The sequence below is a fragment of the Pleurodeles waltl genome, chromosome 6 (assembly GCF_031143425.1).
Source record: "Pleurodeles waltl isolate 20211129_DDA chromosome 6, aPleWal1.hap1.20221129, whole genome shotgun sequence".
In the NCBI taxonomy this organism is placed as follows: domain Eukaryota; kingdom Metazoa; phylum Chordata; class Amphibia; order Caudata; family Salamandridae; genus Pleurodeles; species Pleurodeles waltl.
This window is the reverse complement of record NC_090445.1, coordinates 1,593,562,697-1,593,575,126: the sequence shown is the minus strand read 5'-3', so window position 1 is coordinate 1,593,575,126 and position 12,430 is coordinate 1,593,562,697. Positions and strand designations below refer to the sequence as shown.

Here is a 12,430-nt window from a genome sequence, read left to right as displayed (position 1 = left end):
TTTTGAATTATCGTGACCGCGATGCTGTGCTGCGTCTGGCTCGGGACCGCCGCACGGTGGTGTATAGAAACACTGAGCTGCAATTTTTTCTGGACTACACTCCAAGTGTGCAGGTGGCGCGTAAGGCGTCCTTGTCGGTTAAGCTCTATCTGAGTCTGACTGCAGCTTGTTTTTCGCTTATCTACCCGGCTAAGCTTCTGATACAACATGGTGGAACATTGCATTTCTTTACGGATCTGAAACTGGCGGCCAAGTTTGTCAAGACGCTTCCTTGGTGTTCTGCAGCTGAACAGTCTTGAGCTTCGGACTCGGAGCTGGCACTCCTCAGTGACACTGATTGACTGTTCTGCAGTTGTGATGACGGCTGGCCCTGAATCATGGCGGGTGCCATATCAGTGGTGCCTCTGACTTCCTTTTCAGCGCTTCTGAATCAGTTTATCTGCTTTTTTTATTAGCCCTTTGTACCTTCCAGCCTTCTGTTCTTCGGATGGGCTGGATGGCTAGCCTTACGACCCCTGGATGAGTCCTTTTCTTCTGATGTGGGGTTCAGATCTTCTCTGTTTGGGGAAAGGGGGGTTGTTCTGCTTCGACCAGTTTGGGGGATCCGCGTGGGTGGGGGTGGGACTGGGTCCTGATTTATTGTATTTATGATGTTAGACTTGTATTACTGTTCTGTTGTGCTGGACGGAGCTGGCTGGGGGTGGTGTTCGGATCTGTAGCGAGACGCCTGGAAATGGTCCTGGGAGGATGCTGGGGGCAATGACGATGGTTAGTTGCCTTACATGGAATGTGCGTGGTTTGAATGATCAGTGGAAAGGTGCGTCATGTCTCTGCTTACATCCAAAGGCATCGTATAGATGTGTGTCTGCTTCAGGAGACTCATCTGGTGGCGCTACGCTAGAGGGGTGATGGTTTTGCTGCGCAGGGGGCTGCAATGGCGCATGCATCGTGTGATAGTGGATCCAAATGGGCGGTATGTGCTGCTGGGTGGGACATTGCTGGACAGGCCCTGCCGTTTGGTGTCAGTGTACGAGCCAAATGTGGATGACCCTGGCTTCTTCTGCGAGGTGTGGCGTTTGGTGGAATCATTGGGCAGTGGCGCTGTGATCGAGGGGGAGATTTTAATGTGGTTCTGGATCCGGAGGGGGACCGGGAGAGTTCGACTAGGCCTAGGTATTCTGCTGCTGCTGCTTTGAAGAATGTGATGAGTGATGGTGCTTTGGTCGATCTATGGAGAGCTAAGCATGGAGATCTGAGGGAGGGAACATGCGTTAACTATGTCCATAATAGCTGATCTCGTCTGGATCGCTGGCTGGGGACCAGGGACGTGGAGATGTGGACGCATTCGGTGGAGCATCAGGCCCGGACCCTTTCGGACCATTCTCAGGTGAAGCTGCAGCTGTCGATACCTGGGGCTCCGGGGGCCGCGTTTGCTTGGCGCTTGCCGCAGGGAGCTCTTTGAGATGAGGTGCTTCGTGAGGAGGTGCGGGAGCCATTTTGCATTTCTTTGCTGAGAATCATGGGTCGGTGAACTCGGCCAGAACGCTGTGGGAGGCCTTTAAAGTGTTTATTCGGTGTGCTTCATGCCTTGTGTCGGTAATTAGCTGAGCTGGAGTCTCAGAGAGTGGAGTTGGAGGTGAAATTGGTGACGGGCTGGGCTGGTGGGACGTTGGTGGCTTTGCGGGATGCGGTTTCCCCATATGAAGAGGCATCTGACCGCGGGGTGTGTTTTTGGGGGAAATATGGCAGGGGCCGGTTCTATGGGGAGGGCGACAGGGCGGGTCGTACCTTGGCGAATATGCTGCGCAAGCCTTGGGTGAGCGGGTATGTCACTGAGATAGACTGGCGGGGAGGACAGCGGGTAACAGGAACGGCAGGATTATGCAGGTCTTTGCACAATATTTTGAGGATTTGTACTCGGCCCCTCCTGAGTCGAACCTTGGTGTGGCGCAGGCTTACTTCGCTGACATCAGTCTGCTCTGGTTTGATGACAAGCATAGAGCCTATTTTGATGAGCCCTTCTCGATGGAGGAGGTCAAGGCAGTAATTAGTGGATTGCCTGGTGACAAGGCTCCGGGTCTTGATGGCTTGACCCCTGCCTTCTAGAAGGAGTACCCTGATATTCTGGCTCCCTACCTGTTGGAGTTCTATGCTGAGGCGTTGGAGGCGGGCTCTCTCCCCGTCTCCCTGCGGGAGGTGCTGCGATTCGTACCGCCCGCTCTCCATGATTAATGTTGTCAATAAAATCTTGGCTAAGTTGTTGCGCTTCGGTTGCAGCCATTGATGCGGCGGCTGGTGCTCCCGGATCAGTCTGGTTTTGTGCCGGGGCGTTCGACTGCGCACAATTTGTGCACATTTTTTACGGTGTTGGGTAGCCTCACGGCGGAAGATGAGGCCGCTGCAGTGTTTTTGGATGCGACAAAGGCATTTGATTCCCTGTCCTGGCCCTACTTATTTGCGCTGCTGGGCAGGGTAGGTATGAGTGTGCGCTTTATAGGGTTGATTCGCTTGCTCTATACAGATCCGGTTGCGAGGCTCCGGTTGAATGGATGCATCTCGGAACCCTCCCCGGTGGCCCGGGGAACTCAGCAGGGGTACCCTCTGCCCCTGCTCCTTTTCGCTATTGCGATGGAGCCCTTGGCGGCCTATTTGCAGCAACGTCACAACCATAGGGGACGGCAGTTTCGGAAGCGCCCGATTTTGATCTCTATGTACGCGGATGATATTGCGCGGTAAATGTGGGAGCCGAGTGGGAACTTGGATATTTTGCTCACTGAGGTTGTCCGCTTCGGTACCTTCTCTGGCATAGTGATGAACTGGTCTAAGTCGGTGGTGCTTCCTCTTACTAGTCGTACGGCGCGCTTCCCGTCGCGGTATCCTGTTGAGTGGGCAGAGGGCCTAGTCCATTACCTAGGCGTATGGCTCAGCTGTGATGTTGAGACCCTGTGGCTTGCCAATTATGGTAGGCTGGTGGCCTGGTTGGAGGACAGGCTGGAAATGTGGCGCTCCTTGCCACTTTCGTTGTTTGGGCGCATTGGCATTGCCAAGATGGTGGTTTTACCTAAATTTCTGCATCTTTTTGTTAATCTTCCGCTGGTGCTGCCCCTGAGCTTTCTGCGGAGACTTCGATCAGCTTTGGTGCAGCTGGTGTGGGCCGGCAGACAGCCCAGGATCGCGTGGGAGAAGCTGACGCTGCCATTTGAGCTGGGTGGGCTTGCCGCCACAGATCTGGAGTTGTATTATTACTGTGCTCAGGCCCACTTTGCGTACTTTTGGATCCGCCCGGTGCGATATTTACCTCATCTTGCGGCAGAGAGTGGTTCGGTATGGCCGGACCGGCTGCCGAGAGTGCTTGGATGTATGACTCGGACTCGCCCTAGGGGTGTGAACACTGTCGCGTGTACGTCTGGGGCCTGGGCTGCTCTGTTGCATTGGTCGGCTGGATGTGAACCTTTTGTCCCTACGATGCCGGTGTTGGAGGCTGCGGATGAGAGAATGTCCAGTGATGTGCAATTGCTGGACTTCCTTTCTGCTTCTGGGCTGTCTCTGCTGGGGGACTGGTTTGTGAATGAGCGTCTGCGGTCGCCTGAGGAGGCGCTACGTGATGGGGTTGATAATGCGCTGCACAGGCTGTACTTGTTACGGGTGTACGCTATGATCCGGGTGTGATTTTCTGGTCTTCCGACTATGCCTCAATCTTGTCAGGCGCTTCAGCTGCTTTCGCACGTGCAGTCCCTAGGTCAGCTTATCACCAAACTGTATAGATGCGCGCAGGAGCAGCGACGGGTAGTGGTGGAGGCTGCGAGAGTCAAATGGGAGAGAGATGCTGGGGAGGAGATCACTGATGCTATGTGGGGAAGCTGCTGTGCGCACAAGAGAGCACTGTCGCCCAATTATAGACTGCGGCTCATACACTTCAAATTCTTACACCGCTTGTATTATACACCCCTCAGTCTACGGGCTATGGGGTTGCGGGATGATGCGCGTTGCGAATGATGCTTTGCCCCGGATGCTGATTTTCTGCATTTGGCGTGGACTTGTGAGGTGGTACGGGTCTGTAGGAAGTTGGCTCTGTATGTACTATTTCAAAGTAAGAAATAGCATGCACAGAGTCCAAGGGTTCCCCTTAGAGGTAAGATAGTGGCAAAAAGATGTAATTCTAATGCTCTATTTTGTGGTAGTGTGGTCGAGCAGTAGGCTTATCAGAGGGTAGTGTTAAGCATTTGTTGTACATACACACAGGCAATAAATGAGGAACTGTAGGAAGTTGGCTCTGTATGTACTATTTCAAAGTAAGAAATAGCATGCGCAGAGTCTAAGGGTTCCCCTTAGAGGTAAGATAGTGGCAAAAATAAATAATTCTAATGCTCTATTTTGTGGTGTGTGGTCGAGCAGTAGGCTTATCACAGGGTAGTGTTAAGCATTTGTTGTACACACACAGGCAATAAATGAGGAACACACACTCAAGGACAATTCCAGGACAATAAGTTTTTATATAGAAAAATATATTTTCTTAGTTTATTTTAAGAACCACAGGTTCATGATTTACAATCAATACTTCAAATGAAAGGTACTTTGCTTAGGTATCATAGGAACTTTGAATCAGCAAAATAGCACATACAGTTTTGGCAAAAATGGCAATAAGCTATTTTAAAACTAGACAGTGCAAATTTCAACTGTTCCTGGTGGGGGAAAGTATTTGTTAGTTTTGCAGGTAAGTAAACCTCCGACAGGGTTCAAAGTTGGGTCCAAGGTAGCCCACCGTTGGGGGTTCAGAGCAACCCCAAAGTTACCCCACCAGCAGCTCAGGGCCGGTCAGGTGCAGAGGTCAAGTTGGTGCCCAAAATGCTTAGGCTTCAATGGAGAAGGGGGTGCCCCGGTTCCAGTCTGCCAGCAGGTAAGTACCCGTGAATTCGGAGGGCAGACCAGGGGGGTTTTGGAGGGCACCGGGGTGGCACAAATCAGCACAGAAAGTACACCCTCAGCGGCACGGGGGCAGATGGGTGCAGTGTGCACACAGGCGTCGGGTTCGCAATAGGTTTCAATGGGAGACCCTGGGGTCTCTTCAGCGAAGCAGGCAGGCAAGGGGGGGGCTGCTCGGGGTAGCCACCGCAAGGGAGAGGGACACCTGGGGGTCGCTTCTGCACTGGAGGTCGGATCCTTCAGGTCCTGGGGCTGTGGGTGCAGTGTCTTTACCAGGCGTCGGGTTCTTTAAAGCAGGCAGTCGCGGTCAGGGGGAGCCTCTGGATTCCGTCTGCAGGCGTCACTGGGGGGGACTCAGGGGGGTCAACTCTGGCTACTCACAGGGTCATGGTTGCCGGGGAGTCCTCCCTGTAGTGTTGGTTCTCCACAGGTCGAGCCGGGGGCGTCGGGTGCAGAGTGGAAAGTCTCACGCTTCCGGCTGGAAACGTGTGGTCTTTAAAAGTTGCTTCTTTGTTGCAAAGTCACAGTTTCTTTGATGCAGGGCCGCTGTCCTCGGGAGTTCTTGGTCCTTTTAGATGCAGGTTAGTCCTCTGAGGCTTCAGAGGTCGCTGGACCCTGGGGGACGCGTCGCTGTTGCAGTTTTTCTCGAAGCGGGGAGGCAGGCCGGTAGGGCTGGGGCCAAAGCAGTTGGTGTCTCCATCTTCTCTGCAGGGCTTCAGGTCAGCAGTCCTTCTTCGTCTTCAGGTTGCAGGAATCTAGTTTCCTAGGTTCTTGGGAGCCCCTAAATACTCAATTTAGGGGTGTGTTTAGGTCTGGGAGGGCAGTAGCCAATGGCTACTGTCCTTGAGGGTGGCTACACCCTCTTTGTGCCTCCTCCCTGAGGGGAGGGGGGCACATCCCTAATCCTATTGGGGGAATCCTCCAAAATCAAGATGGAGGATTTCTAAAGGCAGGGGTCACCTCAGCTCAGGACACCTTAGGGGCTGTCCTGACTGGTGGGTGACTCCTCCTTGTTTTTCTCATTATCTCCCCTGGACTTGCCGCAAAAAGTGGGGGCTGTGTCCAGGGGGGCGGGCGTCTCCACTAGCTGGAGTGCCCTGGGGCATTGTAACATGAAGCCTGAGCCTTTGAGGCTCACTGCTAGGTGTTACAGTTCCTGCAGGGGGGAGGTGTGAAGCACCTCCACCCAGAGCAGGCTTTTGTTTCTTTCCTCAGAGAGCACAAAGGCCCTCACCACATGGGGTCAGAAACTTGTCTCTCAGCAGCAGGCTGGCACAGACCAGTCAGTCCTGCACTGAACAATTGGGTAAAATACAGGGGGCATCTCTAAGATGCCCTCTGTGTGTATTTTTTTAATAAATCCAACACATCAGTGTGGGTGTATTATTCTGAGAAGCTTGATACCAAACTTCCCAGTATTCAGTGTAGCCATTATGGAGCTGTGGAGTTCGTTTTTGACAAACTCTCAGACCATATACTTAATATGGCCACACTGTACTTACAATGTCTAAGAATAGACTTAGACACTGTAGGGGCATATTGCTCATGCAGCTATGCCCTTACCTGTGGTATAGTGCACCCTGCCTTAGGGCGGTGACATACCTATGCCACAGGCAGTATTTTGTGAGCATGGCATCCTGAGGTGGATGCCTTGTCAACTTTGCCTTTTTCTCCCCACCAACACACACTCTCTGCAATGGTAGTGTACATGTGTTAGGTGAGGGGTCCCTTTTGGTGGCACAACATATGCTGCAGCCCTTGGGGACCCTCCCTGGTCACAGGGCCCTTGGTACCACGGGTACCTTTTACAAGGGACTTATCGGTGTGCCAGGGGTGTGCCAATTGTGGGAACAATGGTACATTTTAGGTGAAAGAACACTGGTGCTGGGGCCTGGTTAGCAGGGTCCCAGCACACTTCTCAGTCAAGTCAGCATCAGTATCAGGCAAAAAGTGGGGGTAACTGCAACAGGGAGCAATTTCCATACAGCATCTTTTGGGGTGAAGTGATGCGTGCGATAACTGGCATGACTAGCTTGGATCTGCCTTTCTCTCCTGTGGTGGCGTTGCTCGGCCTGCAGGATGGGGTGCGGTCGGAGTGGAGACGTCTCGTGGGTATGTTGCTCTTGTTGGAGAAGAGAAGAGTGGCGGTCTGCTGGGGGAGGGGCAGGGCTCCGCAGAAGGATGATTGGCTGCGGGATGCAGCATTCTGTCAGGAGCAGCTGTCCATCTTCTGGGAGTTGGCCCCGACGCTTTCTCACCCTAGAGACATCTGGGCGCCTTTTTGCTCCTTTATGGAATCCACTGGTTAAAATTGAGAGAATCCTTGCGATGGGTGTGAGGTTACGTGCAGAAATGTTTGGATCGAATATTGCCCCCGCATGTGTGGAAAATGATGCTTGTTGGACGTTCCTGCTGTGTGGATCTGTTCGCCCGCCTCCATCCTTCTGATGTTATCTGCAATTTCACATAAGTGTTCAATACTTTTGCATAATTACACAAAAGCAAATAAGGTGAATTTTGCACAGCCCTACTAATTACTCAGTCACCAAAACATTACACCTCACTCCCATAATTTGTTTTCCTATACCCTACCATTTTAGTTTGCACTTTAAAACCTCATTAATACAATAATTAGCATTCTTAATTGAGAAAAATAAGGAGCTATTTCCTATATATCAATGGTAGAAGCATGGCTCTATGTTACCAGGAAACTAATTTTAATTCCACAATTACGGCTAGCACCATTGTCATTATGAAAAGACAACATAGAATTAAGGCAGCGTTCCTCTAGTAGATCCCAAGGCCTTTTCCCATTTATACAGGAGACTTCTGATTATATGAAACCTGAGATTTAACCATCACGTCATGTACCTTTAAAAGATTTGTCAATGAAGATCCACCAAAGTGTTTGGTAAACTCCTTAAGTACAGCCATTGTTGAAACAGAATAAATCCTAACCTGTTCAGCACGAGTATTGCATATGGAAATTTCTGGACGTTCATACCTATATATCTCATATACTTTTTATGTTTAGATGTACCACTAAAATGGCTTATCTTTAGACCAAAATGCAAAGATTTTAGTTTTTTTCCATATTTATTTTTTATGGTTGGACTCATTTTCAGAGATAACAATATAGGCTTTAAAAGGGTCTGAAATAATCTGCTGTGAAAAAGACAAATAAATTAGGAGCCAATACACAGCCTTGTCTTAACCCATTTTCAATGGACTATTTCCCGAGAGCGAACCTCCTATATCGGTTTCTACCCTTTCCAAATTAGACCTATGTATCGGTTTTAGAATGTACAAAAGAACCTCAAGCTGGGACAAGGGCACTAAAGAGCAGATCTTCATGCAGCTTATATTGCTTCCTGCAGGGCTATGTGTCATTAAAATGCGAAAACATAATGTGCTCTAAAAGTTTGTTTAGCAGTAAGAGGAGTTGTAAGTGCAGCTGTTGTTCTGACCCAGGCACCATCCATTGGTGACTCCTTTGCCAGATAATCTGTAGATCCCAGTTACACAAGTCATACCTTAGTGTGTGGAAGGGGCTCCACAAGTGCCTGCTCCAGCCTATGCTCTGCTACCCTAGATTTTGCATGTTGTCCCCATGCTTTGCGTCCTTTATTCCTACTCGGGCGGGCCTTTTAGTGTGGGTGCTTGGTCTGCTCCCTTTCTGCAGCTATGAAGGCAGATTCGTAAGGCTCACCTGTTCAACTCCATACCTCTCAGGTCTCCTCAGCGGGATGGTATTAGAAGTCACCACACCGACTGTCCCTACATTGTAGCCCACCATATCGTCATCAGAACATTGTGGGACATTAAATCTTCTGGAGGGTGGAAACATCACCCCTATTTATTTTTTTAAACACAACTTCATTTACCTAAGTAGCCCTCCCCTTATTTCATCATCGATTACCCCTTATGTAGAGCTTATGTGTCTTACTTCCTTTTAACCATGTAACATCCAACAATATAATTCTCCATGATGTAATAGTGGAGTACAATTATTTGCCTCCTCACTTACAAACAACCAATACATCTATGTTTCATAGATTATAAAGCTCCTTTTGACATGCTGGACCGGGAGAATCTATGGCACAAACTAGCTAAATGGAATATTCCATCGAGACTCCTAAGGGCAATACAAATGCTCCACAACAACATGTGCGTCCGGGTAAAATTGAGGCACAGCTCTCACCTATTGAGAGCTATAAAAACAATGCAGGGTGTAAAGCACGGCTGCATGCTTGCACCCACCTTTTTAATGTGCTCCTCTCTGATTTTTCATCAGCACCAAATAAGATCAACAGCCATGCCACACAAGTGGGAGGAATCATACTTTCCAACTTACATTATGCTGATAATTTGGTGCTAATCAGTAGAAAGAAAGGTGGGTTTATGAAAACTTTTGGATGTAGCTCTAGCTTATTTTGAGTGTAATGGGATGATAATCAACACAAAAAAGGCCAAAAACTAACCATAAACAAAAAAGGGTTGAAACATCATACTTGGCATCTCGGTGGAGATATGCTAGAGTCCGTCAACGAGTATATATACCTATGGGTATTCAATGCCAATGTCAATGGTTTTTCAATGCCAATGGAAGGTTTAGAAACAAACTGGAAGATATCAAAAGGAGGGCTACACTCTCACAGCAGGATTGGGAGCTTTGCATAGACAACTGAAGAGCCCACCTCCAACACTGTCTCTACAAGTCACCCGAACAAAGATCTCTCCCACTCAGATTTATGGAGGTGAGGTGGAACAGTATCACTATGGATAAAACAATAACTAAGATTTATAGTATCATCTGTAAACTAACAACATTCACGTCTCTTGCCCAGATTACAATGAAATTTGGTATTTTTAAGCAATACCTGGCTCAGCAGGCAGCCTTTGTGAACTGCTGCCACAACCTTGAACTAGCAAGCGTGGAAAAGGCAGGGCCTGATCACCAGCATGATTAACTAAAAGACTTAAGCAGTGTTTGTTGATTTGCGATTAACTCCTGCTCTGCATGATCCCTTTTATGCGTAACCTCACTGATGCAGTTTAAGAACCACTTGCATGATTAGCGCTAGGAGGACACTAGGCACTAAAGCACTTTTTCTATTGAGATTAACTCTCACTTTGAAGGGCTCTCTTTTGCTTAATGTCACTTTATACTAAAGATTATTGTCTATTGATCTTGAGAGCGATCTAGTCAGACCCAAGAATGAGCCGCTATTGAATCCTGTGCTGCCTGTAGTGCTCGCATCACGAAGGAGCAGGACACAACTGCACGTTACTGGTTGCACAATGCGTACTGGCATTGCTATGTTTATAAAGGTATTATGGCCCAGCTTATATGTCTTTGCATTACTTGTATTTCTTGAAAAAAAAATCTTGTAAAGATTTTATCGGTGATCATTGTGGGGTGATATGTGTTTCATGTGTTTTACAGAGGTTTTTATTAATCAAGCAAATAAATAATTATTATTCTATGGGTAACTTGCAAACACATTACCACACATGCTTCATGTTCGCGCCCTCCCTCACAGCCTTGCTTAGGAGACTCTTCTCAGTCTCACCCCCTGCACACAGAGCATCTTTTTGGCGAAACTATCCCAGGTACTAAATATGTATTTGAACAGTGGAGAGGGTGACAGAGACAGAACACTCCTAACGCTGCTGCTCTTTTTTCTTTCAGTGGACTGTGTCCCTGGAGAGTTTTAGGTAAGTTCATGCTACATGGCAGGTGGCGCTATACTGGATTGCACCTACGAAGCACAAGTGAATAGAAACAGAACACCCAAAGCTCAGGCATTTGTTCTGATTCTTAACAAACTAGCAATGATGTATGTAACTGACATAAAAAATTATAGCAGGCATTGATAACAAATAACTACCATGTTTAATCAGGACTGATGGTTAGACAGAACTGGCACTGTTAGATGCAACTGTCACAAGCAATTCCCTCTCTTTGCCAGTAACAGCTGGGGAAGCAAATGTTTTTACATATATGAACTATAAGCAAGAATAAACAGATCCGTTATGGGTGGGCTCAATTGCAATCATCATGCAGAAATGGCACAGGTGGGCAGGATTCTCAGAGGCAGAACTGAAAGGTGTGTTGAACTGCTGTAAGTAAAAAATGGTCTGGGTAGGAAGTGCTGGCATAGGTATTCCCCTGAGTAGGCAGAATTGGCAGGAAACGGCAGGAATTAAATATGCATATGTGGAATGGGTGAAAGACTTTCCATTTTAAGGTCTCTGGTGCCAAAATGGCATTGAAACTGGCAGGATTTCCTCTGAATTAAGGCAGAGGTTTCTGGCATGGATTGTGCCTGAACATGAGCACAAGCAGACATTAAACTCTGCAAAATAGCAACACAAGGGCAGAGCTGCTGAGTGGAGAAAGGGCATGCAAGAATTAATCAATGCAAGTTGAATAGTGCACGCCTAGAACTGTAGCACCCACAGCACCTCTCATACACCTCAGTCCGTACCTGCAGCCCCCACTATTATGAGATCTGGATTTAACAACCTAAGAGGAACTTCCATGAGACTGGTGTGAGATGGGTCCATTTGCCAGAGTACGTGATTTTAAACTTTTGCTGAACTGCTGTGGAGAATAGGTCGGTTCAGTCTATTCACCTCTCAGAACTGCCTGTTGGTGTATTCACTCTCTTTTAGTCTGTTCAAACCGTAGAAGGTCCTTTTTTCCTCTTGCTATTTGTAAGCTAATGCCAAACAAGCATTGGCAAGGCGACTTGTTCCCGCTTGCATTTTGAGTCCATACCTGAATATTAAAACACACGGCTACAGTGGAAAACAATACAATTATTGCTTTCTGTATACGATGCATAGATGAGAGAAAGAGTTTAATGTGAGACGTTAGTGTACTTTTGAGATGAAAAATAGTCCCTCCTGTTTGCAATCTAAGCACTGCATAAGTGGTGTAATGATACACCAAACAGCCAATGGCATGGTTGTCAGACAATAATACTCCTCTGGGGGGGAGTCTAGATATATTTTAAAGATTTGTGAACAAAAGGTATGCAAAATCCTGCAGTGTCAAGCTAAATTTAAATGCCTGCATGCTGGAATTAGTTTCACTAGAAACCATTTCTGATCAGACTACAGGAATTTCTCCAGAAAATTCACTCAGACACATTGAGAAGAGGGGCTCAGCTCTGCACATTGTACTAATACCAATGTATTCATCTTGCAGGGGATATACAAGAGCCAAGAACTCCTTCATCCGCTGAAAAGAGTTGTCTAATGTCCACAAAGGCCCCTTTCAAAACATCTTGCTTGCTTTTCCTGTTGCTGATACCATCCACTATGCACACTGTATTTTAGCATATCTCTGATTTCTTGAGGAGAGCTCTGTACTCACAATAAATGCATTAAAATCAAATCTGCTACTCTGTGTCTGAATCAATAAATGAATGAGTTGTCCCAAGTTGCTGGCATGAATTAAGGTACAATAGAGAACATCTCAGATAAATACAGTGGACTG

At 47.9% G+C, this 12,430-nt stretch overlaps 1 protein-coding gene across 1 annotated transcript in view; it reads left to right on the top strand.

The window, feature by feature from the left end:
* Positions 1–12,289, top strand: part of LOC138302176 (olfactory protein-like) — a 55,576-nt gene extending 43,287 nt beyond the window's left edge. Inside the window, exons 6-7 of the mRNA XM_069242525.1 lie at positions 10,616–10,641; positions 12,140–12,289. Coding sequence (XP_069098626.1) covers positions 10,616–10,641 — 26 coding nt within the window. The 3' untranslated portion in view covers positions 12,140–12,289. The remainder of the gene's footprint in view (positions 1–10,615; positions 10,642–12,139) is intronic.
* The last annotated feature ends 141 nt before the right edge of the window (positions 12,290–12,430 follow it).